At 33.7% G+C, this 22504-nt stretch overlaps 2 protein-coding genes and 1 pseudogene across 2 annotated transcripts; 2 read left to right on the top strand and 1 right to left on the bottom strand.

Annotated features, from left to right (window-relative positions):
- Window positions 1-1256: 1256 nt before the first annotated feature.
- LOC116130379 (putative disease resistance RPP13-like protein 3) lies at window positions 1257-4916 on the top strand (the record flags this gene model as incomplete). The annotated part of the gene is made up of 2 exons (XM_031416120.1): window positions 1257-3590; window positions 4545-4916. A coding segment is annotated over one exon (2282 nt), but the record flags the coding sequence as incomplete, so codon positions are not given.
- Window positions 4917-7204: 2288 nt separating this feature from the next.
- LOC116130404 lies at window positions 7205-7723 on the bottom strand. The gene has a single exon (XM_031416159.1). The coding sequence runs from the start codon at window positions 7621-7623 to the stop codon at window positions 7240-7242; it is 384 nt and encodes a 127-aa protein (XP_031272019.1). The 5' UTR covers window positions 7624-7723; the 3' UTR covers window positions 7205-7239.
- Window positions 7724-17016: 9293 nt separating this feature from the next.
- On the top strand, window positions 17017-18447 carry LOC116130378 (annotated as a pseudogene).
- The last annotated feature ends 4057 nt before the right edge of the window (window positions 18448-22504 follow it).

Below are 22504 nucleotides of genomic sequence, written 5' to 3'. Positions count from 1 at the left end.
TTCCCGTGTGTAACGGGTGAATACAACAACACATGCAAAATTAAAAATTTTGATTCATTAATTAAATATATCATCCATCTCTTGGAAGTCTTGACTCGTTTTTGCTCCATAAGCAGCTTATCTTTTCGAGGATCTTAATGTTCTCCATCTTTTGTCCAAACATTTCGTCAGCTTCATTAAACATGTTTTTAATCTTTTGTCCAAGCATTTCACAAGCTTCATTAAACATGTTATTCATCATTTGTCCAAGCATTTCGTATGCTTCCCTGTTGTTTAATTGGACATATCATCAGAAATCATGATATGAAAGCCATTATTTGATATTTTTTGGGGTGAGAAATATTAAGCTTGATGTAAGCAGTAAAAAAGAGAGAGAAAATGAGTGTGGCCATTATAAAAGAAAAAGAGTACAAATTTGCTGGAAGAATTTTCGATTGCGAATGAGGATTCAATTGTAAAAAAACCACAAGCACTGGAATGTAGAGTTTAAAGGCCTCATTGAATTGCGCCAAACAAATAAAGTTTTGCTCCCTGCCCATGCAAATTCTCACCATATTTGTACGAATTTAAAAATGAATGTGAATCTAATGAAAAAGAAAAGTGAAAAGAGAGACTAAAAGCATTGGAGGAAGGCAGGGGGACGATGGAGGATTAGGTGGCATCTCTCTCGTTACTTCAAGGGACTGTAAGTGAAAAGAGAGAGACTAAAACCTTTGGATAGAGGCAGGGTTTTGAGTTTCAAGAGAACGATGAAGGATTATGTGGGAGCCTGACATTTTTCTCGTTTCTTCCAGTGACCTTTATAGTAGTCCACAAGTTCACGCGCAAAGCGCTCAAACAAATTGTCACGAAATTCTGACATCCACCCGCATAGAGTCGCTCGTTCAATATTTAAAAAATGGTGCACATGTACAAACTAAATATCATAGAGAATGAACTTAACCGACCACTCAGCCAGTTTACATCACGCGCGCGGCGCGCCTATATCATATTAATTATTTACAGAATTAAGTCGCATTATTACACAGAAAGCGCACAACAGTTTGACTTTATAAAAGAAACACTATGCAAATAGCTTATTTACAAATTTTTTTTTATTGTATAATTTTTTTTTTTGACTTTATAAAAGAAACACTAAAAAAGTTTAATTAATTATTTCCACTGTACATGGAATTTGATTAATTACTACATATATTATTTACAAGTTTTTTTTATTCTATAAATTTTACTTGTTTNTGCTTGCATATTAAACCGAGGGGTGAACTTATACAGTATTGGCAAGAATATAGAAGGGCTGAAGGATAGGATCCTTGATATATCTCGCAGTACAGAAACTTATGGTATAAGAAACTCTAGCAACATAGACAGGAGCAGCAGTTTGACAGAAAGATTCAGACAGATAAGAAGGACCTCCTCCAATTCTAGCAAAGAGCAGGTTGTTGGTTTTGAGGAGAACGCAAGGGTATTAGTCAACCAACTTCTTAAAGATGAGCTGCAACGATGTGTGATTTCAATATTAGGAATGGGTGGGTTGGGCAAAACAACTCTTGCTCGGAAGCTCTATAACTCTAATGATATAAAAGGAAGATTTGATTGCCAGGCATGGGTTTGTGTAACTCAGGAGTACACGACACGGGATCTTCTTCAGAAAACAATAAAATCCTTTCAGAAGCCCACAAAAGAAATCTTGGAAATGATGGAAATGATGACCGAAGAGGACTTGGAACAACATCTCTACAAGTTCTTGGAAAGGCGGCGATACTGTGTGGTTATTGATGATGTATGGCATAAAGAAGCCTGGGAAAGCTTGAGAAGAGCCTTCCCTGACAATGAAAACAGAAGTAGAGTAATAATAACAACACGCAACAAGGCTGTAGCGAGGATAACAGATGAGAATAACCATGTTTACCAACTCCAATTTTTGAAGCAAGAGGAAAGTTGGAAACTGTTTTGTGAGAATGCATTTCCAGATAATACTGATGGTCAGAAAAGTAGATGTCCTCCAGGACTAGAGAAGTTGGGAAGGGAAATGGTGGAAAAGTGTGGCGGTTTGCCTCTTGCAATCGTAGTTTTGGGTGGATTGCTGTCAAGAAAACAGCCACAAGAATGGCATACAGTGAAGAACCGTCTATGGTGGCATTTGACAAGAGATTTGGATCATGTTTCATCAATATTAGCCTTGAGCTACTATGAATTGCCATATCAGTTGAAGTCCTGTTTTCTCTATTTAAGCATTTTTCCTGAAGACTATGTGATTGACACTGAAAAACTTGTCCGGTTGTGGATAGCAGAGGGGTTTATTCCGCAAGAAGAAGAAGAAATGGAGGATGTTGCTGAAGAATACTTGAAAGAGCTCATTGACAGAAGTATGATTCAAATAGCTGAAAGATCTCTGGACAAGGTTAAAGCTTGTCGGATCCATGATCTTATACGAGAACTCGCAATCAGAAAAGCTAAGACACTAAATTTTCTTGATGTCTACGATGGCAAAATAAACTCATCACCCTTTTCTACTTCGTTAAGTCGGCGACAAGCTGCTCATTCTGGGAACACAAAATATGTTTCATCAGTCCATTCTACTCCACTGCTTCGATCAGTTTTGTTTTTCAATCCTGATCGTGAGACTCTCTTTGTAAAGCATCTGAAAGTTATATGCTTCAAACTCAGATTACTAAGGGTGCTAGATCTTGAGGATACAAGAATTGAACCCTCCAGTACAAAAGGAAATGTTTTGATGTTGCCAGATGCAATGGGAAAGCTGATTCACCTGAGGTATTTCGGGTTCAAAAGCAGTAGCATAGTGGAGTTCCCATCATCCATAAGACACTGGAGGAGCCTAATTGCCCTGGTTGCAACTGGTAATTCTCCCTGCAAGCTACCTACTGATATAGCTAAGCTTCATCAGTTAAGACACCTCATAGCATGTCCTCATGGAAACCTTCACGTCAGCGCTTTAACAAGCCTCCAGACTCTGAGGTATGTAAATTATCGACAATGGGTTGAAATTGATGCAGCAAATCTAATTAATCTGCGAGAGTTGGAGATTCGGGAGATACCTTATGCAGATATGAAGTCCATTTGGCAATTAAAACGCCTACAATCTTTAACATTGCAGACAAAAACATCCTTTGTTAACCTGCATCTCCTTTCTCAATGTCAACATCTCATCAAACTGAAGTTGGAGGGAAAAATAGATGATCTTCCGGGGAACAGGGATGAATTTCCACCAAATCTCACAATCTTGATTTTATATGGCTCAGCACTGAAGGAAGATCCAATGCCAATACTAGAACACTTGCCAAGCTTGAGTATTCTTGACATGGGAAAAAACTCATTCCTAGGATACAAAATGGTTTTCTCTGAAACAGGATTTTCTCAACTCCAAGTTCTACGGATTTCTTGGTTGTGGCTCTTAGAGACGTTAGAGGTGGAGTCAGGAGCTATGCCTAGACTCAAGCATTTCAGCGTTGAAGATTGCAAAAATCTAACGACAGTCCCTGAAAGATTGAGGATGCTTCCACTTCCCCAAGAATGGTAATGCAACCATATGTCTCTGGCCAAGGCATCAATGGGCACTTGGCCTCATATAGGTGAGTTTTGCTTTCTCTATACTGAGTGTGTTTAAAGTTTGAACTATTTTCTTCTTCTGTTTCCAATTCATATATGCTTAGAACAATTTTATACTTGGATATTAATGTTGGATCCTCACCTTGTAAGCTTAGAGGTCAAACGATAATTTGATATCAAAGACAAATTTCGACGTGAATTCACATATTGAACTTAAATATTAATGTTGAGTTCTTACCTGATAACTTAAATTTTTAGATCAAATGGTAGCTTAACCGAGTATCATTACGTGGGAGGATTTATCAAACTTAAATATTAATGTTAGACTCTTACATGATAACTTAAAAGTTTTAGGTCAAAAATCATAACTTAATAGTCAAGAGGAAAGAGGTGCCCATATTGAGTACCATGTTTGGTTTTCTGAGTTATATAGTGATGCATTTTGAAAGGTTTCACTCAGATACTCAAGTACTATAAATCTGTAAATTATCAGATAACTTACTATCCTGAGCATGATAAAACTTAATCCCAGCAGCAAAATACTAAGTTTATTGAAGATGCAGGTGTTAAAACTATAGCCCTTGTGCTTAAAGATTACCAAAAACTTAAGAATCTGGCAATTTCATGGAAATTTAATTTGGTATCAAACAGTTGAGTGTGCACACGTCCAAACCAAAAAGTTCTTCAAGAGAGACTCTACACTCAAAGAATTTATCCCAAACCAAACTTTACATCAAACCAAATCAACCCTTTTAAGTAACCACTAGTATAAATAAACCACTCAATCCCAAAACACAAGTTAAACAAAACCCAAAACTTCAAAACAAAAATGGATTGGTTCTACCCCAAGAGAAGAGGTCCACAGTGGAAACAAGGCTGGACAAACCAAACCTTCACCTCAATTTCATCACCACCACCAGCATTGCTTACAATTTTTGGCATTGTTTTTATCTTATTGTGGGTATCTCAATACACAGGCTACAAGGCTCAGTTGCACATCACAACAGTCAACTTTCAGCTATTTCTCTTCCTGTTGCCACTTCTATTGATTCTCTTAATAGCTTCTTATTCTTCCGGTGGAAGTTACGGCTTCCGGCTACCACGGCTCAACCGTGGACCGATGTACCAGTCGGCTGCAGGGGGCATCCCATGGGGAATTGTCAGCCTAGTGGTGGTGCTTCTGGTTTTGGTCTCTTATCAGTCTTCATTTCATTCAAAGTGGCTTGGAGGAAGTTAAGTTAGTTATATTGTAAGACACAAAATTATGAAGTTGTACTTGTATTGATGTATTGAGTCACATAAATTTAATTAAATTTTACATAGTTTGAATGTTTTAATAGTGTAATTAAATAATTGAATTGATTATTAAATTGATGTATGGAAAGAGGAGGTGAAGCACTAATCTTAATGGGCCAGCCAGGCCTTGAATAAATATTGGACCACGAAGCATATGGTAGGTGTTGATAATTCAATAATATAGTAAACGACTTTTTTCTATCCAAGGTTTGCCTTAACGACGTTTTCCCACTTAAAAAGTTTCAAAATACCAGTTTTTCGTCCGAAGTTTATATTCTATTAATACCCAAAATACACTTTATTTTTTCAGCCGATATTCAGCGAGTTACTAGCAACCAGTGTAAGAGGTGTTTTGTAGAGTGGAGGTCAGTGGATCGATGATGATAACCGATTGAATATTTGTCGTCAGAATCAACCAAAAATCAGCTAAAAACAAAAAAACTCTATCTTTATAATGATCGACAATCGATGAGAAATCGGGTACTATAATGAGAGAGGTTTTGTAAAGAAGAGACTGAAGGTTCAAATGGTAATGACGGAGAGAATTTTTGCTATTGGAATCTACCAGAATCGGTTTTAGATATTAACGGAATATAAACTTTAGATGAAAAAAATGTTATTTTGAAACTTTTTGGGTGGAAAAGTGTCATTAAGGCAAACCTTGGGTGGAAAAAAGTTGTATGTTCTTCAATAATATATGGTTTCTCATTTTGAAACCGACATTCTTCATTCTTACCGTAGCCGTAGGTTTATCAATTAATAATTGAATTATCAACTAAGGGCTAAAACAGGAATTTCTCAGTTACATTAGCCTTTGAGGTTTTATATGAACAAATATAAAGATTTTTAGGATATTTAGTCATAAAGTAGTTTGACCATCTAGTCCCTTCTTTTATTTAATCTAAAGAAAACGAAAAAAATAAAAAAGTTATGTCGGTAGTACTAAAAACAATAATCACTCTTGCTTTTAGCCACTCATGTTTTGAGGCAATAAATTGTGTGAAGATATCAAAACCTAATTACTATTAAAATCACATTTGTCATCTTTCTTTTAATTAACATTTTACTCGAAGAATCACCCCGGGTGGGACGATAAGGGTTCTTGAATATATTATTTAAAAAAATTTTCTCGATTACTAATAAAGATGATCATTAGAAGCAGAGCAGATCCAACCTACTTCATGGCCCACCCTCAATTTTATTTTAAAAAATACTAATATATATAATTTCTAGATTTTGATCCACCCTAATAAAAATATTAATATATAATTAGTTTTTATTTTAACCTACCCTAACAAAAAATTTTGGATCTGCTACTGATTGGAAGATTTATCTGATGGTTAACTTCAAGACTCCGAAAAATTAATCGAGGTGTGTACAAGCTGGTCTAAACACCCCGAAAAAAAAAAATGCTTCAAGCTTATGTGACTGATAACTTATTAACATTATTTCTTACCCACTTTAGACACTTTAAAAATCAAAACCTAATTACTATTAACATCTAATTTATCATCTTTCTTTTAATTAATATTTTGCTTGAAGAACCACCACTGAGTGGTCAGATGAGACGATAAAGACTTTTGTATATATTACTTAAGAGATCTCTCTCTATTATTAATAGAGATGACCAATAAAGAGTTTAACCGATTGTTAACTTTAAAACCCTGAAAAAATAATCAACAAACTACTCTTCCTTGCCCATTTTAGATAGTGAAAAAATCAAAACCTAATTCCTATTAATATCTAATTTGCCATCTTTCTTTTAATTAACATTTTGCTTGAAAAATCATCTAATACGACGATAAAGACTTTTGTATATATTTTGTGTATATTACTTAAAAGAGTTAACCGGTCGTTTAACTTTAAAACCCTAAAAAAATAATCGGAAAACTACTCCGAACACTTCGGTTAAAAATAATAATAATAATAATTAAATTGCTTGTAACTTAAGTGATTGATAACTTGTCAGTTGTCAGCATTATTACTCGAAATAAATTAGGCGATGGCCCATATACCATATAGTCCACATAATCAATAATAAAATCAATCACATCCTCTACCAAAATTATTACTTGATAAAGCTTTAACTTTCTGGGAAAATTAAGAAACCCTAAATTAAGTTTAAGAACCTGATTAATTTATCAACTTAATTAAGCTTCAACAAACAACATATAAAGGAAGGGAAAAAAAAAAAAAAAAAGAACTTGCTTTATATATATATATCTCATAAAATCCACATAAAACAAACAACCCAGATGGACTTAATTATACATACTAATCACCCATTAATTAACTCTATTATTTACAAAACCATATATGTGTTATTGATTAGTTAATTACCTTTTTTTTTTTATCTAAAATATATTGATTTATTTCTCAGAACCAGCTATCCAGAAAGCTAGACTGGAACTGCACAAGAACAAGAAGCAACAAGATTATGGCGGCCACACCCCACGGTGAGCTTCCCTCCGACGGCTGGTAGTGGGTCCGGCGGCGCTTGTCCCAAGGCGAGGAAGAGGTGAAGTACATGTCTGAGTATTCCATGGATGACAGCCAACGAACGAGCAGAATCAACAAAACCGGCGTGGCAAAAAGCACCCAACTGAGCTGTTCTTCGGCCGTTTCAAGAGCTTCCTCGTAGCTGAAATAAGACGATATGCCAAGAAAGATTAATGGGAGGGCTAAGAGCAAGAGAACTGGGTAGGGAAGTGGGCTCAGACTGAATGAATCAAAGATGCTGCTCCTTCTGTAATACCCCATTTGAGTTTTCTGGTTTAAGTTTGAAGACGAAGAAGTTGGAAGCTCTTTAAGTTTTGGTTTTGACAAGTTCAAAAGTTTGGTAAGAATATAGAAGGTTTTGGAGTTTATAGTTGAAACTTAAAATTGTGGCCGTTTGATTTACTGGGTTGCCTGCTATGGAATTAACCTGTACGGCCTGATTCTGACCGTTGATTTCTTGAAGTAGTTTCTTTATTAAAAAAAAAAAAATCACATTTATAGCTTAATCACACCAACTTTCTCTCACAACCTTGAAGTGAGGTCTCCCAATTTTTTGCTTATAAATTTTCCAAAATTCAAAATTTATTAGCAAAAAACTGAAAACTGCCACATAGAGATTGTGAGATTAAAAAATATTACGTTTATAACTCAATCTCACAACATTCTCTTACAACTCTAACGTGACAACAGAGTTGATACTACTATATCAATCGACAACTTTGACTAAACAAGAATGGTCATTCTCAAGAAACTGAATGATTATTTATTCATAAGGAATAGTTATTCCATTCATAATGAATGATCGTTTATTCTTTTATAAAAAATAGTAAAGAAATGTATAATCATCCATATTTAATCAAAATTATTTAAAGTCTCGAGTGTGATGAAAACTGATACGAGAATTATCAGTTTAATTATCACGTTAAAGTGGTAAGAGGAGATTGCTGCGATTGGATGATAGACCTAATATTACTCTGTCTCTCTCTCTCTCTCTCTCTCTCTCATTTTCAAAAAGTGTTTTTATTTTTATTTAATTAAACATTTGTATATAACGTTAAATGTATTTGACTAATAAAAGAAGTGCTTTTTGAGGTCCAAAAAAGCACTTATGAAGGCCATTAGGAAGTCAATCTAACGGTGGTGGCACTAATTGAATAAATACAAATCAGTGCAAACCCCAAGCAGGTCGCTTCAACTTAACCTACTTTCCCAGCCTGCCTTATATAAAATAAATTATAATATAATTAATCTAACTGAGGTTGCCTGCTATAGAATTAACTTGTACTGCCTGATTCTGACCGTTGATTTCTTGATGTAGTTTCTTAATAAAAATGTGCTTTTGTGTAACACAATTTCATAAATTTTCTCTCACAACCTTAGATGATAATCTCCAATTTTTTTACTTATGAATTTCCTAAAATTCAAAATTTATCAACAAAAACGAGGAGTTGCCATCTAGAGATTATGAGAGATAGTTTGTAAGATTCAAAAATATTATATTTACAACTCAATCTCACAACTTTATCTTACAACTCTAACGTGATAGTAGAGTTGATACTACCACATCAACTGACAATTTTAAGTAAACATCAACGATCGTTCCTTAGAGACAAACGAACGTTCATTCATAAAAAAATGATTTTTCCATTCATAAGGAATAGTTGTTCATTCGTAAGGAACAATCATATTCTATTCATAAGGAATGTTCGTCTATTCAGAAGAAACAATCATTCCTTATGAAAGAATGGACGATCGTTCATGTTTAGTCAAAGTTAATTAGTATCTTAGGTGTAATAGAAACTGACGTGACAGTTGTCAACTCAATTGTCACGTTAAGATTGTAAGAGATAATTGTTAGATTAGGTTATAATTCATGTTTTTGTAGTACAGTATTATGATTTCAATTAATGTTTTAACAATATTAGGATTTCAATTCAGCGCTTCAATTGCCTACTTTTGAAACGGATAGAGGATTGTGTCTTGGAACCAACAAAGATAAGTGTCATTGATGAAATTGTAAATGCAATTGCTGCATGATCAAATTAATGTGAAGTCATAGACAATTACCAATTGTTTTAAGCATTACAAAATTAGGACCTCGGATGTCGATTAATTGCAAGTTACAAATAAAGTGGATAAGGAGAATCAAAGAATCATTGTAGAATTGAGTGATTAGATTCAACAACTTCACTACATTAATCGAACAGATATATAATGTCTTCCTCAATCATTCAAATGAGCAACAAGTCATGTATACTTTAACTGAAGAAGAAATCATTGTTACAATTAGACAAAAAGAGAAATGAAATAATCATGAAGATGATCGTAGGGAAATACAAAAAGTTTTGTGTCAATAAACTCTAAACATGCTTGAGAAACTATAAATATTTTGGTTTCAACAAGAAGATGTACATGCTAGCAAATAATGTACCCGTAAGTTAAAAAATATGGTAACATTTTTAAAACATAAATTATTCTTCCAAACAACTTTAGATAAATATTTTATTTCATTTTAAACCTTTAATGTAAGGTAACATATATTTTTTTTTTCAATATACAGATAATTATTACTATGTGGAGGCAACTCTCCTTAAGACAGGAATTAAAAAAATTATAACTTATTATAATATAAAGTTTATTCTTATTTATAACTATCTCAAATTAGAAATAGAATTTTTTATAACTATATAAAGTTTATTTTTATAGAGAGTAATATTATAAATAGCTTTTATTGTATAGCGTTTTTAAAAAAGTGTTTATATATAACATTGAATGTATTTGACTAAGAGTAATGCTATAGTTATCGGAAGTTGCACACCGAATCTATACACCGAATAACATAGTAAAATCCTAACTGTTGATTCATTATCCGTTAAAATTAATTAACGATCAAGATTTTATCATATTATTTGGTGTACAGATTTGATACGCAATCTTATGTCACTCAATCATTTTCTCTTGGACTAATAAAAGAAGTGCTCCAAAAAAGCACTAATGTAGGCCATTAAATGTGGTCAATCTAACGGTGGTTGCACTAACAGAAGATTATAAAAAATATTAATCAGTGCAAAACCCCAAAGCATGTCACTTCAACTTAACCCACTTTCCCAGCCTGCCTGATATAAAGCAATTTACCCAAGAAGATGATAAAACATTGACAATTATAATATAATTGTTATAAATACAGTTGTTGGAACCTAATTGGTGATGAGATTTTTGGATAAGATAAGATTAAACGACTTATGTGACCCCATGACTTCATGATCCCCCACATCTCTTTCTCTTCCCCTTTGTCTTGCCAATTTACTGTGTTGTTTCCAGTGTAGGTGGCAAAATGCTTTGTCATGTGAATAACCAATGGCCTATTCCAGCTTTCTTGACTAACTCAATNTTATAATGAATCAATAAATCACAATAATTTTTTTTTTGTCCCTCGTTAAATCATTTTTTCAATTCTATTACCCAATTGCCTTTGTTATATTGTGAATTGTGATAGCTATTTATTTAGAATTTATTATAATATATATGGTAGTTATTTATTTAAAATTTATTATAATATATATGTATAATGTATCATATATAATACATTATATTATATATTAAAGAGACATTATATATGTATACTTATTACTTAATACAAAATATTATACTGTTAAATAATATATATATATTTAATGTATTATAATGATCATTTTGATATTTTGATTCATTATAATCATTAATCAGGGGCGGATCCAATACTTGTTGAGGACTTGAGGGTGGGCATTTGAACAAAAAAAATATTAATATGTATAATTTCTGGATTTTGCCCTACCCTAATAAAATTGTTAATTATATATTTAATTTTTTTTTTTGTCTTTACGTTTAATATGTATATTACATTTTTTTTTTTTTTTGGTATATATAATTTGGAGAAAAGAATAATAAAAGTATAAAACTAAGGATACAAAAATACAAAAAAAAACCCCAAACGGGGAATTCGGGGATTCCTTGAATTCCTCGAACGGGCTTCGGGCCGGGATCAGGGAATCCTTTAGGCTTTCGGGTCGAGGCCGGAGACAGGAGTCCCTAGCCCCGCCCCGGCCCGTACCTATCCCTAATGGTGCTTTTTATTTTGAAAAGCATCTTTCATATAAATAAAGAGCATCTTTATTAATTTTTAAATATAAATAACACAATTTTTATTCAAATTCAATCGACTCTTTAAATTTAATGAAGATACTCTTTATTTTTAAGAAAGAGACTTAATAGGAAAGAGAATTAATAAATAAAATACATAGGAACTTGTAGTTTATTAATTAAAATTATGATAGAGAGTGAAATTTGACTCTCTAAATATGGAGAGTCAAACTCACTCTCTAATTTATATTTTAAAGATAGAGAGCATGTTAGACTCTTGTTTTTATGGATAGACTCTTTATAATAAAGAATTTGAATCATATAAAGAGTCATTTAGAGATGCCTTTAGAGCATCTCCAATGGTGCTCTTTATTTTAAAGAGCACATTTCATGTAAATAAGGAGCATCTTTATTGATTTTTAAATATAATGAACAAATTTTTTATTCAAATCCCATAGACTCTTTAAATTTTAGGAGAGAGTATATTTTTTTTCAGGAAAAAAACTTAATAGGAGGGATAAATCATAAATAAAATGCATAGAAACTTACAATTTATTATTTAAAATTAGGATATAGAGTAAAAAATTGACTCTCTAAATGTAAAGAGTTAAACCCACTCTTTAATTTATATTTAAAGAATAAAAAGTTTATTAAACTCTTATTTTTATAGATAAACTCTTTATAATAAAGAGTTTGGATCATATAAAGAGCCATTTGGAGATGTTATTAGTTACATACTTATTATTTAATTTTTATCTTATATCCACGTTAATTAAAAAGAAAGTGTCATTAAAAACTTGTATTTAAAAATAAAAATATCTTTTGGGACCCTGATATTTTTGAAATGCTGGCGTGGCCGCGACTGTTACTTGAATCCGAACCCGTCTCTGCAACAATAAGAACTTTTGGTTTAGAATAAATAAACAACTCCCAGTCCCGTCCCTTGTTTCATTCGATCGCATCAAGTTTGTTTCAATCTCAGTTTGCAATAGAGCTGAGACAAGACGATGGCGCCGCCGGCAGTAGGAGGAGGAGGTGATGGCGAAGGACAGCCGCAGAGACAGCAANAAGATAATAAAACTAAGGATACAAAAATACAAAAAAAAAAACCCCAAAATGGGGAATTCGGGGATTGTTTGGGGAACGGGATTTTTTCTGGGATTCCTCGAACAGGCTTCGGGCCGGGATCAGGGAATCCACTTGGGCTTTCGGGCTAGGGCCGGAGACAGGGGTCCCCTGCCTATGCCCATCCCTACGCAACAAGTGTGTTTTGGATAGATTTCAAACCTTAAGAGAGTCATGCATAATTATTTAGGAGTGTTTTTGATGAATTTCAAACGTTTAAGGACTAAAATGTATTTTTTTAGCATAAGGTCCAACCGACCTATCCAACTGGTCAAACCAGGAACCGGACTCTTGAACAGGTCAAGGTCGGGTCCTATTTTCAAAACATTGCTTACGATTGGGTTATAAAGTTAAAGATTTGGTACACCCTTCATCCATACACCTACTTGTGGGTGTACTTTTACACACATACACACAAACACACACACATATATATACATATATATATACCTTAACATTATTTGTGTGAAACTAAAATTCAGGCAAATTACTCCATTGTTCAATTCACTTAATGCAAGTGCATGTAACTTATTTGTGTGAGAGCTAACTAAGTTGTAGGTTTCGCAAAATATAAAACAAAAAAGAATTCATATTTAAGAATTTAATTAAATGAAATTTAAAAATAAAGATATCTAAAAAAGCAAAATAATAAATATAAAAACAAAAATAAAATTGAAAAAATTTCCGTTGCCGAGAATCAAACGTTTGGACGACAACGTATCTTGTTTAGTTGATGAATTCGACTTAAAGAAGAGAGAGCGACAGCCAAAAATTTAAATTTAAATTTAAAGAACGGAAAGTGCTTAGCGAGAGTGGAGGACCAAAGAAAACATTAAAGAAGGGAGAGCAACACAGGGAGAGATCGAAAGCGAGAGAGGTGGAGACCAAAGAACACTTCAAAGAAGGGAGAGCGACACAGGGAGAGACTGAAAGCGAGAGAGGTGGGGGACCAAAGAAAACTTTAAAGAAGGGAGAGCGACACAGGGAGAGACCGAAAGCGAGAGAGGTGGGGGACCAAAGAAAACTTGAAGGGAGAGCGATAGGGATACCATAGAAGAAGGAAGACCGACAGCCAACAGACTCTGTAAAGAAGGAAAAGCTACATGTAATTTTAATAAAATAACAATATCGCACCTTTCACCAGACTGTATTCTCCTTATAAAAGAAACATTCTCTTTAAAAATTTATTTCATTATTTTTGTTTTATTTGTCTCAGTTCCCTTGACGACTCTGCCATTTCTATCGCCTATATAATATGCCATCTGAGATAGAGTATATAGCATCTCTAGCATGTTTTCATTATGCTTCTTCTCATTTTCAAATACTTAGAATTGTTCAGTTTTTACTTAAAACTCTGCAATTTCCATAGCCCATATTAGACGCCATCAGCAGGCATCCAACGCAAATCTGTCAGATGAGAAATTCAAGGTATCTATCTTGTTTGAGGACTCTACTGAAAATTTTGTGAATAAATTCTCTATTTTAGTTGAGAAGTTTGATGTTCATTTTTCACTTTTCTTTTATCTTTAGACCCAATTACAAATGTATGTTTGGTTTTACAGGTACTCTGTTTAGGCATGAAACCATTTAGCTTGGGAGGTATTCTTACCTTTCCTCAATATAGCCATCTTCCGTCCTGTTGTTCAAGTTAATGCAATTTATAACCAATCGATTGTGCAGCCTATGTTTTATGATACTTGTTGGCGTTGTAATATGACGTGATAGCTAAGAGATAAAATAATTTATAATTCTAGAGCCATTTAATCCCTTAATATTGTGATGCAGGATCTCTGGAGGAAAGTTCCAGTTACTTGTACCAGTTTCTCATGCAAGAACACTACACAATTCAGCCCTACAAGAGAAATATGAGGTTGCGTTTGTTTTAGTATTTTGGATAAAATTTTTGAAAAAGTAAGAATTGAGTGGTTATTATGAGGTAAGATTTAAAAATTAACAAAAACACTCCCTAAATTTGTTAATTTCTAAACATCCCTGTAATAAAACATTAAAAATTAACAAAAACACCCCCACCCACCCATTAAATACCGGCAGCTGGCCACCACCATCGGAGGGTGGCCAGAGTCACTGTATCGAAGCACGACCGACTGGATCTGGCCGGTCGTGCGTCAATATGACCTTTTCCAACTAGATCCACCGTAGATCTAACCAAAAAGGTCAAAACTACGGCTAGATCTGACCATTGGCAGCTAGATTTACGGCCAGATCCACGTTTGGTTGTCAATGATAGCCAAAGATCTGGCCGGAAAAGGCTAGATCGATGCACTATCAGCCAGATCCAGCCGGTAGTGCACCGTTGTACTAGATTTTTGCCACCTTCCGACGGTGGTGGCCGGAATCTGGCAAATACGGGTGGGTGGAGGTGTTTTTGTCAATTTCTAAACTTTTTTGGGGGTGTTTGTCAAATTAACAAACCTAAGGGGTTTAAAAGTAATTGAGTAAATAGAATAGGGAAGCAAATGTATATTTTCAGAATGATAGGGATATGATAGTGCAAAAATACTAAAATAAACGCACCCAAAAGAACTTGGAATTGGAATTGAAAAAGTTTTCGTTGTCGGGAATCGAACCGCTGGACAACAACGGATCTTGTTCAGTTGATGAATTCAATGGTATAGGGTGCACTTGATTCATTATTCAGATACTTTTTAGAATAATATTTTGAAAAAAATTTGGTGGTTTTTATGATGTAGGATTTGGAAATTAATAAAATACCCCCTAGGTTTTTTTATTTACTAAACACCCCTATAATAAAATATTAAAAATTAGCAAAAACACCCCTATCCACCCATTAAATACCGACAGCCGGCCACCACCGCTGAAGGGTGGTCGGAGTCATCGTATCGACGCATGACCGATTGGATCTGGCAGGTTGTGCGCCGATATGACCTTTTTCGGCTAGATTCATAGTGGATCTGGTCGAAAAAAGTCAGATCTACGGCTGGATCTGGCCATTGACAGCCATATCTGACCACATTTGGTCGTCAACAACTGGCTATGGCCAAAGATGCTCTGTATAGTGATTAATTATATAAAGCAATAGTATGAATGGCAATATAAGAAAAATTCAGCTTTATAGTTTAATCCGTTGTATTTAGTGAAATGCTACGAGTTTTTGAAGTTTAAGCTTTGGCGGGGTTTCAGTTTTGTACTTGACATATCTGAGGAGTTTGGGGAATTTCTGGGTTATCAAAAGGAGGGAAAAAAGATAACATAGTTGTTTCGTTTTGTTTATGATGATGATTGTATCTTGGGCTATTTTTCTGATCGATTCTACTTGATATCTGAAGTTAGTTTGTTGTGTGTGTGAGGTGCTGAGGCGTTTTTTTTTTTTTGTTTTTGTGTTTGTGCTTTTGAGTGAGTTGGTAGTAGTTTGATGGTATGCTCGCAATAAAATCTGGGGCATTGGTTACTTTACCAGAGTTAAACCCATCTTCTCAACTCTTAGGAAAGAGCTTCACTAAGAGTTACTAAGAAGTAAGATTTCTCCCCTTCAAAAGTTTAGTACCCCTCCATTTTAAACACATCTGTTATTTTTACCTGTGCATCTTTTATTTTATAATTACGTTTTTGAACACACTAGCAGTACTGACTAAGATCGTCCTAACACCAAGGGTTGGACTTTGTGGTAAAAGCCCTTGGTTTCAACTGATAAGTCAAGGGTGCAAATCTCCTTGAATGTGCCTGATTGGGATGTTTAGAGCGTACAAATTTCCTAACTATTAAGGTTGTTGAGTCTTTTAGAAACCCAGATAAGAACTCGGTGTACATGTTGGAAAGGTCGAGGGATTTCTATGTATCAGTAAAAAAATAAAAAAATGATTAAGCTGCTCTTGTAATTCTAGATTTCTCATTAGGATTCTTGAGTTGTGATTTTAGAGTTCTAATTTTTGAAAAGTTTGGACACCTACATTGCATCTTTAATGAAATTTGGCTCCATTGTTGCATTACTATAGTTACATTAATTGTAAAATTGAACCCCAACATTAATTTCATATTCCGATAAATTTCTCTATTTATTTCTAAAAAATTTGAAAAAATAAAATTAAAAATTGGATGGCTTATTAAAATAACTGTAGAAGCAAGGTTGTAATGTAACCCTCTCATTGTTGCACTTAAACGTAATTTTTAGTAATATGATTGGCAGGCTGGATTCGTTATTCACTGCAATTGAGTGTACTTATACTAGATGCTATGCCATCCGCAAATTTAACCCTAAGGAGAGTATTAGCATCTTGGTCTTTTAGGACATGGAAATCGAGAGAGTTTCACATACCTAAAAGATATTCTATTTATCCTTTTATCAATATAAAATTGCGGAATATGAGCAATATATTCTTGTCCCTGTATTATTTGAAGATGTCTTTGTGGTGATATATAGTTTTGAAACATATGTTTCTATTTCACATACCTAATGGTGATATCATTCAAAATGGATGGCCATTTGCTCCCTCTCTAGATTTAAGTAATAGTATTCGTGGTAGATCATCCGTTGATTCTTGTCTTTCCTTTTCAAATTCTGCAAGTGCAGATGTGGCTTCAGAACATCCAAATATGCAACTAAGGACAAGTGGTGGAGATGGTTTCCGGATTAGTTTTTTAAGCACACCTAGCACTTCAAGTGGAGGATCTGGTCCAGATGACATATAATCACTGGGGGATGTGTATGTATGGGATGAGGTTTGGTCTGATGGGGCTTCTTCTGATGATTCTCTTAGCTTGACAGCTACGAAGATTGTTGTGCTAATTCCTAAGCCCTTGGAATCAAATGTAGTTCTTGATGTTTAGCAGATTGCTTGTGGTGTGCGACATGTTGCTCTTGTAACAAGGCAAGGTGAGGTTTTCACTTGGGAGAGGACTCTGGTGGGAGACTTGGTCATGGAATTCAAAGGGACTTTAGTCGTCCTCGACTTGTGAACTTCCTGGCAGTTAATAAAGTGGATTTTGTTGCATGTGGTGAGCATCATTCATGTGCTATATCTATATCTGGTGATTTATTCACTTGGGGTGATGGTACCCATAATGTTGGACTTCTTGGTCATGGCACTGATGTTAGCCACTTGATACCAAAAAGAGTTTGTGGACCTTTAGAAGGACTACAAGTTTTATCTATTGCATGTGGAACATGGCATATAGCCTTGGCCATTGCTAGTGGAAAATTGTTTACGTTTGGAGATGGATCATTTGGTCTTTTAGGACATGGAAATCGAGAGAGTTTCACATACCCAAAAGAAGTCCAATCATTGAGTGGACTAAAAACTATCAAAGTTGCTTGTTGAGTATGGCATATTGCAGCTATTGTGGAGCTTACAGGGCATTCAGGTGCAAATATGTCGTCTAGAAAATTGTTCTCATGGGATGATGGTGACAAATACAGATTGGGGCATGGAAGCAAGGATACTTATCTGCTTCCCACTTGTGTTTCATCCCTCATTGACTACAGTTTCCACCAACCCTCACTACATCAGGCAATGTCTTTATCATGGGTAGTACTGCATATGGTAAGCTAGGCAATCCAAATTCTGATGGAAAACTGCCTTGCCGGGTACAAGATAAATTGGTTGGTGACTTTGCTGAAGAAATCTCTTGTGGGCACATCATGTTGTTGTTCTAACATGGAGAAGTGAAGTATTGACTTGGGGAAGAGGTGCGAATGGAAGATTGGGACATGGGGACACAGATGATCGAAAAACTCCAACAGTAATCGAAGCACTGAAAGATAGAAAAGTTTACAAGAGATGGGGGCCGAATACAGGCTATCCCGTAATGTATATGATATACAAGATAAGTCTAAACATGGAAAGTCAAAGTTTACAAGAATAGCAGAGTGCACAATATATTGCAAGTCCATAAATCACGTTCGGTTGATTTTAATTCATTGCTGTCAAGATCGTTTACGTTGGTTTCCTTGATAATCTGGAACACCTAGAGAAAGATAGTATAGAGCAATTTGAACCTAGTGTTTATATCACTTTTGTTCAACGTCAAGATGGTTTTGCAGTCTTCAAACGAGTTAGATTCAGGCATTCAAGTAAATGGTTTACCAAACTGAAAATCAATAATCCACTTGCAAATACATGCATGGATCAACATAAGCCTGCTATTTATTTCAGTGGCAATCTTATCTACAGCTGGACCGCACTTTGGTAAAAAAAATCAAATAAGATTTGAGACTATCATCTCTTCTGGAGGCAATAGTTGTTATCACAATCACCTCACCCAGCCCTGTCATTTCTTGGTTACATTGCGCAGAAGTTCTAAACTTGATTGTATTTCATTTAACATATTTTCTTTAACTTCTATGCAGTAAACGAAGATTCAACTCCCAAAAAGGTGGAGTAGAAACAAAGACAGTGTGCTAAAGAGGTATAATCAGTCGAGCAGTAATGCAACTGCTTCAACTGCATCATCCTCTAATCCAACACCCCGAGTGTGGTGCCCTCTAATCCAGCGCCTGCTGAGGATACAAAAAATGCATCACCATCTTCTTCTCAACCTTAGTTTACAATTTAGTCTCTTGCTATCTAATGTAGGAAGTTGGTAAGTAGGATCAAGCAGTCGCTCTCCATCGGCATAGTATTCGTGATCAACTACTCGCAAATGCATCTGTATTAATATTGAGAAATGATGATGTTATTACAAAATAACTAAAATTGGTATAGAAGATTCTAACTTGACGTAATCAACAGAGACGAAAAAAGGGGTGAAGAAACTTCACATTCCCGGGGGAGAGGGACTTGTAGTAGCAGAAATTCTATACCTGTAATTCTTTCAATTTGTTTCACTAATTCTTATCTTTGTTTTGTAATCTGCTACTCAAACTTGGTAGCTGTACATTAGATAAACTTCTTAGGACATACGATACCTTGGCATTCTTTTAATAAATAGTTTATCTTCTTGAAATTTATATATAAAATTCATTGCCACAAGAAAAGAGTTTTCTATGAAGGAAATTAAGAGTTTCTTTTAACAGTTTCACTTTGCATATATTAGTATTTTTAATAATATATAAGGTGAAAATTGAAGAACTTGCTGCAGCGAAGAAACGATAGAGTATGCTAAGGATAAGTAAAATGAAGTAGCAAGAGAATCGAATATAGTAGACTGCTTTTCTTCTTAATTTCGTACTATTTTATGCATATCATTCATATAATCTTTGAATATTTAGTGCCATTTATGTTTAGACCAAGCAACCATTTACGTAACTATTGTATAAGTCCAGTCATGTTAAATCTCAAGTAATATATCCATATAATCATTTATTTACTATTATTAGTTCCCTTTTATTCTTTATTAATTAGTTTAACGATACATGATACAATGAGAATTGATTGATGCGTGAGTATTAATGCATTCACCATCCTTAAGCTTTGGTGCATATATATATGCTCGGTCTTTTAAGAGTAAATCAACTACCTCGAATTCTAATTAATTAGACGGCAGATAGAGTAGCTTAACATTTTCGTGCCATGGGTTAGACAAATTAAGGCATTTACGTAGACTATACTCATTTTGAATATCTAATTAATAATCCAATATTCATCAAACATTTATGCTATTTCCCATCACATGCTTATACAGAAAATATGTTGGAGCATGTGGGGCTCAAAGAAAAAAGTGCAAGTTTGGAAAGCCCAAATTTGCTATTGTGGGGTGTCAAAACCCTAGGAATACACAAGTTTGAGATAAGTGAATCATAAGTTAATCAATTGGTTGAGAGATTAAGTCTAGAAGGTGAGAAAACTTGATCACTACATTCTGGTTCGTTCTCTTGTCATGTTTAGTAATGCATGGCACTGTTACAAAAGGAGAAGTACCTTTTATATGAATAGGCTTTTGTAACCACGTACAAGAAAGGAAATGTCTCTGTTTTATATCAATGGAAAGAAAGTCGAACACATATAAACCCATTTTAATGCTTTAAATTGAGTTTCAAATTTAATAATATAATTAAGCTCAAGCGTTTGAAAACCAGGGACAATCAGAAGCAGATCTGCGAGCGTGCATGATGACTTATGGTATATATATTTATGTTAGTCGTGCTTAATTAATTGTGCCCATGATTATTTTAGTTTATTAAAATTGTGTTTGAAACTTTTAAGTACGAAGTATGGGTTTGAGAGGAGGAAGAATAGAAATTGAGAAAAAGGGGCCACGAAATAAAAATGTGATGTTGGCGTAATTTCCTTGAAAACGATCAAAAACTGAAAAACGTGCATAACAAAATGGAAGGTGGATTTCAAACATGCTATTGCCACCTTCATATATAGGAGTTGCATTACGTAATATCATCTTACAACCCACACAAAATTGAAGTGGAAATATTATTAGAGACTTCCGCTTTGCTCATCTGAAAACTCTTTACAGACGGTTCATCTGATGCCTCATGCAGTTAAATCTAGTGTCAGCGGATGGGGTTTAAAATTGTTAAATTCTAAAGTCTCGAGAAAGAGAGCGAGAAAGAGGCCACTCCATAGTCCACACTCCACATTAAAGTTCTGAGCTTTACTAAAACTGTACTACCACAATTTATGTTTGATTATCTTTAGAGATCACTTCAATACCAAATCAATTATTATCACATCATCAATCTTGTTGGTGAGAAGGGTCACCATTTTTTCGGTACGAGAGTTAAAGAGGGTCAGATCACCTTGAATTCTGGGTGCAAAACTGTCCATTTAAAGAGATAAAATTACTATCTTTATTAATACTAATAGTTATAACTTGGTCATGGGTTCAAGTCCTTTCAAGAGCATGATGCTTCCGGTTGGTTTGAGTTTTTTTTTGTATGATCAAAGCTATCTAAACCAGTTTAGGCATAATTTCACTAGTCTTCTAAAATCTTAGAACTATCGGTAGAGTAAGAGTTCTAATTACTAAATTTTAGACGATTCTCTTACTCTTTTACTTCATGTTAGATATTTTTTTATTCTTTTACTTTCGAATCCTTTGGGACTAATGCTATGAAACAAAAGTTATACATTTAATATTATATATTATAAATTAAATATGGTATACATTTAACATTATACATTATATATGGTATACATTTGACATTATATATTATACATTATACATTATACATTGTATATTATATATGATATATACTATATAAGTATAACGTATATAACATATATATATTGTACATTATAATTTATACATAATATGCTGTTATCTATAATCTTACGTTAATATATAATATATATGTAATATATTATTTGTTGTTTTGATTGATTATAATGAATCAATAAATCACTATAATTTTTTTTTTTTTTTTTGGTCCCTCGTTGAATCATTATATCAATTCTATTACCTAATTGCCTTCGTTATATTATGAATTGTGATAACTATTTAGTTAGAATTTATTATAATATATATGTTAGTTATTTATTTAAAATTTATTATAATATATATGTATAATTATCATATATAATACATTATATATTAAAGAGACATTATATATGTATATTTATTACTTAATACAATAATACATAATATTATACTGTTAATACATAATATATTTATATATATGTATAATGTATTATAATTATCATTTTGATATTTGGATTCATTATAATCATTATTTTCTTTTAGTATTTTGATATTTGTAATATATCATCAATTTAGTATGATGGTCTTTATATTTAATATGTACATTATAGATTTAATTTCTTTTTTGATTATATGGTCTTTACGTTTAATATATATATATACATATATATATTGTTGGTATATATAATTTGAAAAAAAAAAAAAAAAAAAAAAAAAAAAAAAAAAACCCAAACGAGGAATTCGGGGATTGTTTGGGGAACGAGCTTTTTTCTGGGATTCCCCAAATGGGCTTCGGGCCTGGATCGGGGAATCCCCTTGGGCTTTCGGG

Source organism: Pistacia vera, unplaced genomic scaffold (genome assembly GCF_008641045.1).
Source record: "Pistacia vera cultivar Batoury unplaced genomic scaffold, PisVer_v2 Contig22, whole genome shotgun sequence".
In the NCBI taxonomy this organism is placed as follows: Eukaryota; Viridiplantae; Streptophyta; class Magnoliopsida; order Sapindales; family Anacardiaceae; genus Pistacia; species Pistacia vera.
This window is presented reverse-complemented; position numbering and strand designations above follow the sequence as displayed.

Coding starts and splice junctions, on each gene's coding strand:
- LOC116130404 (XM_031416159.1), bottom strand. CDS start 7,623: ATGGGGTATTACAGAAGGAGCAGCATCTTTGATTCATTCAGTCTGAGC.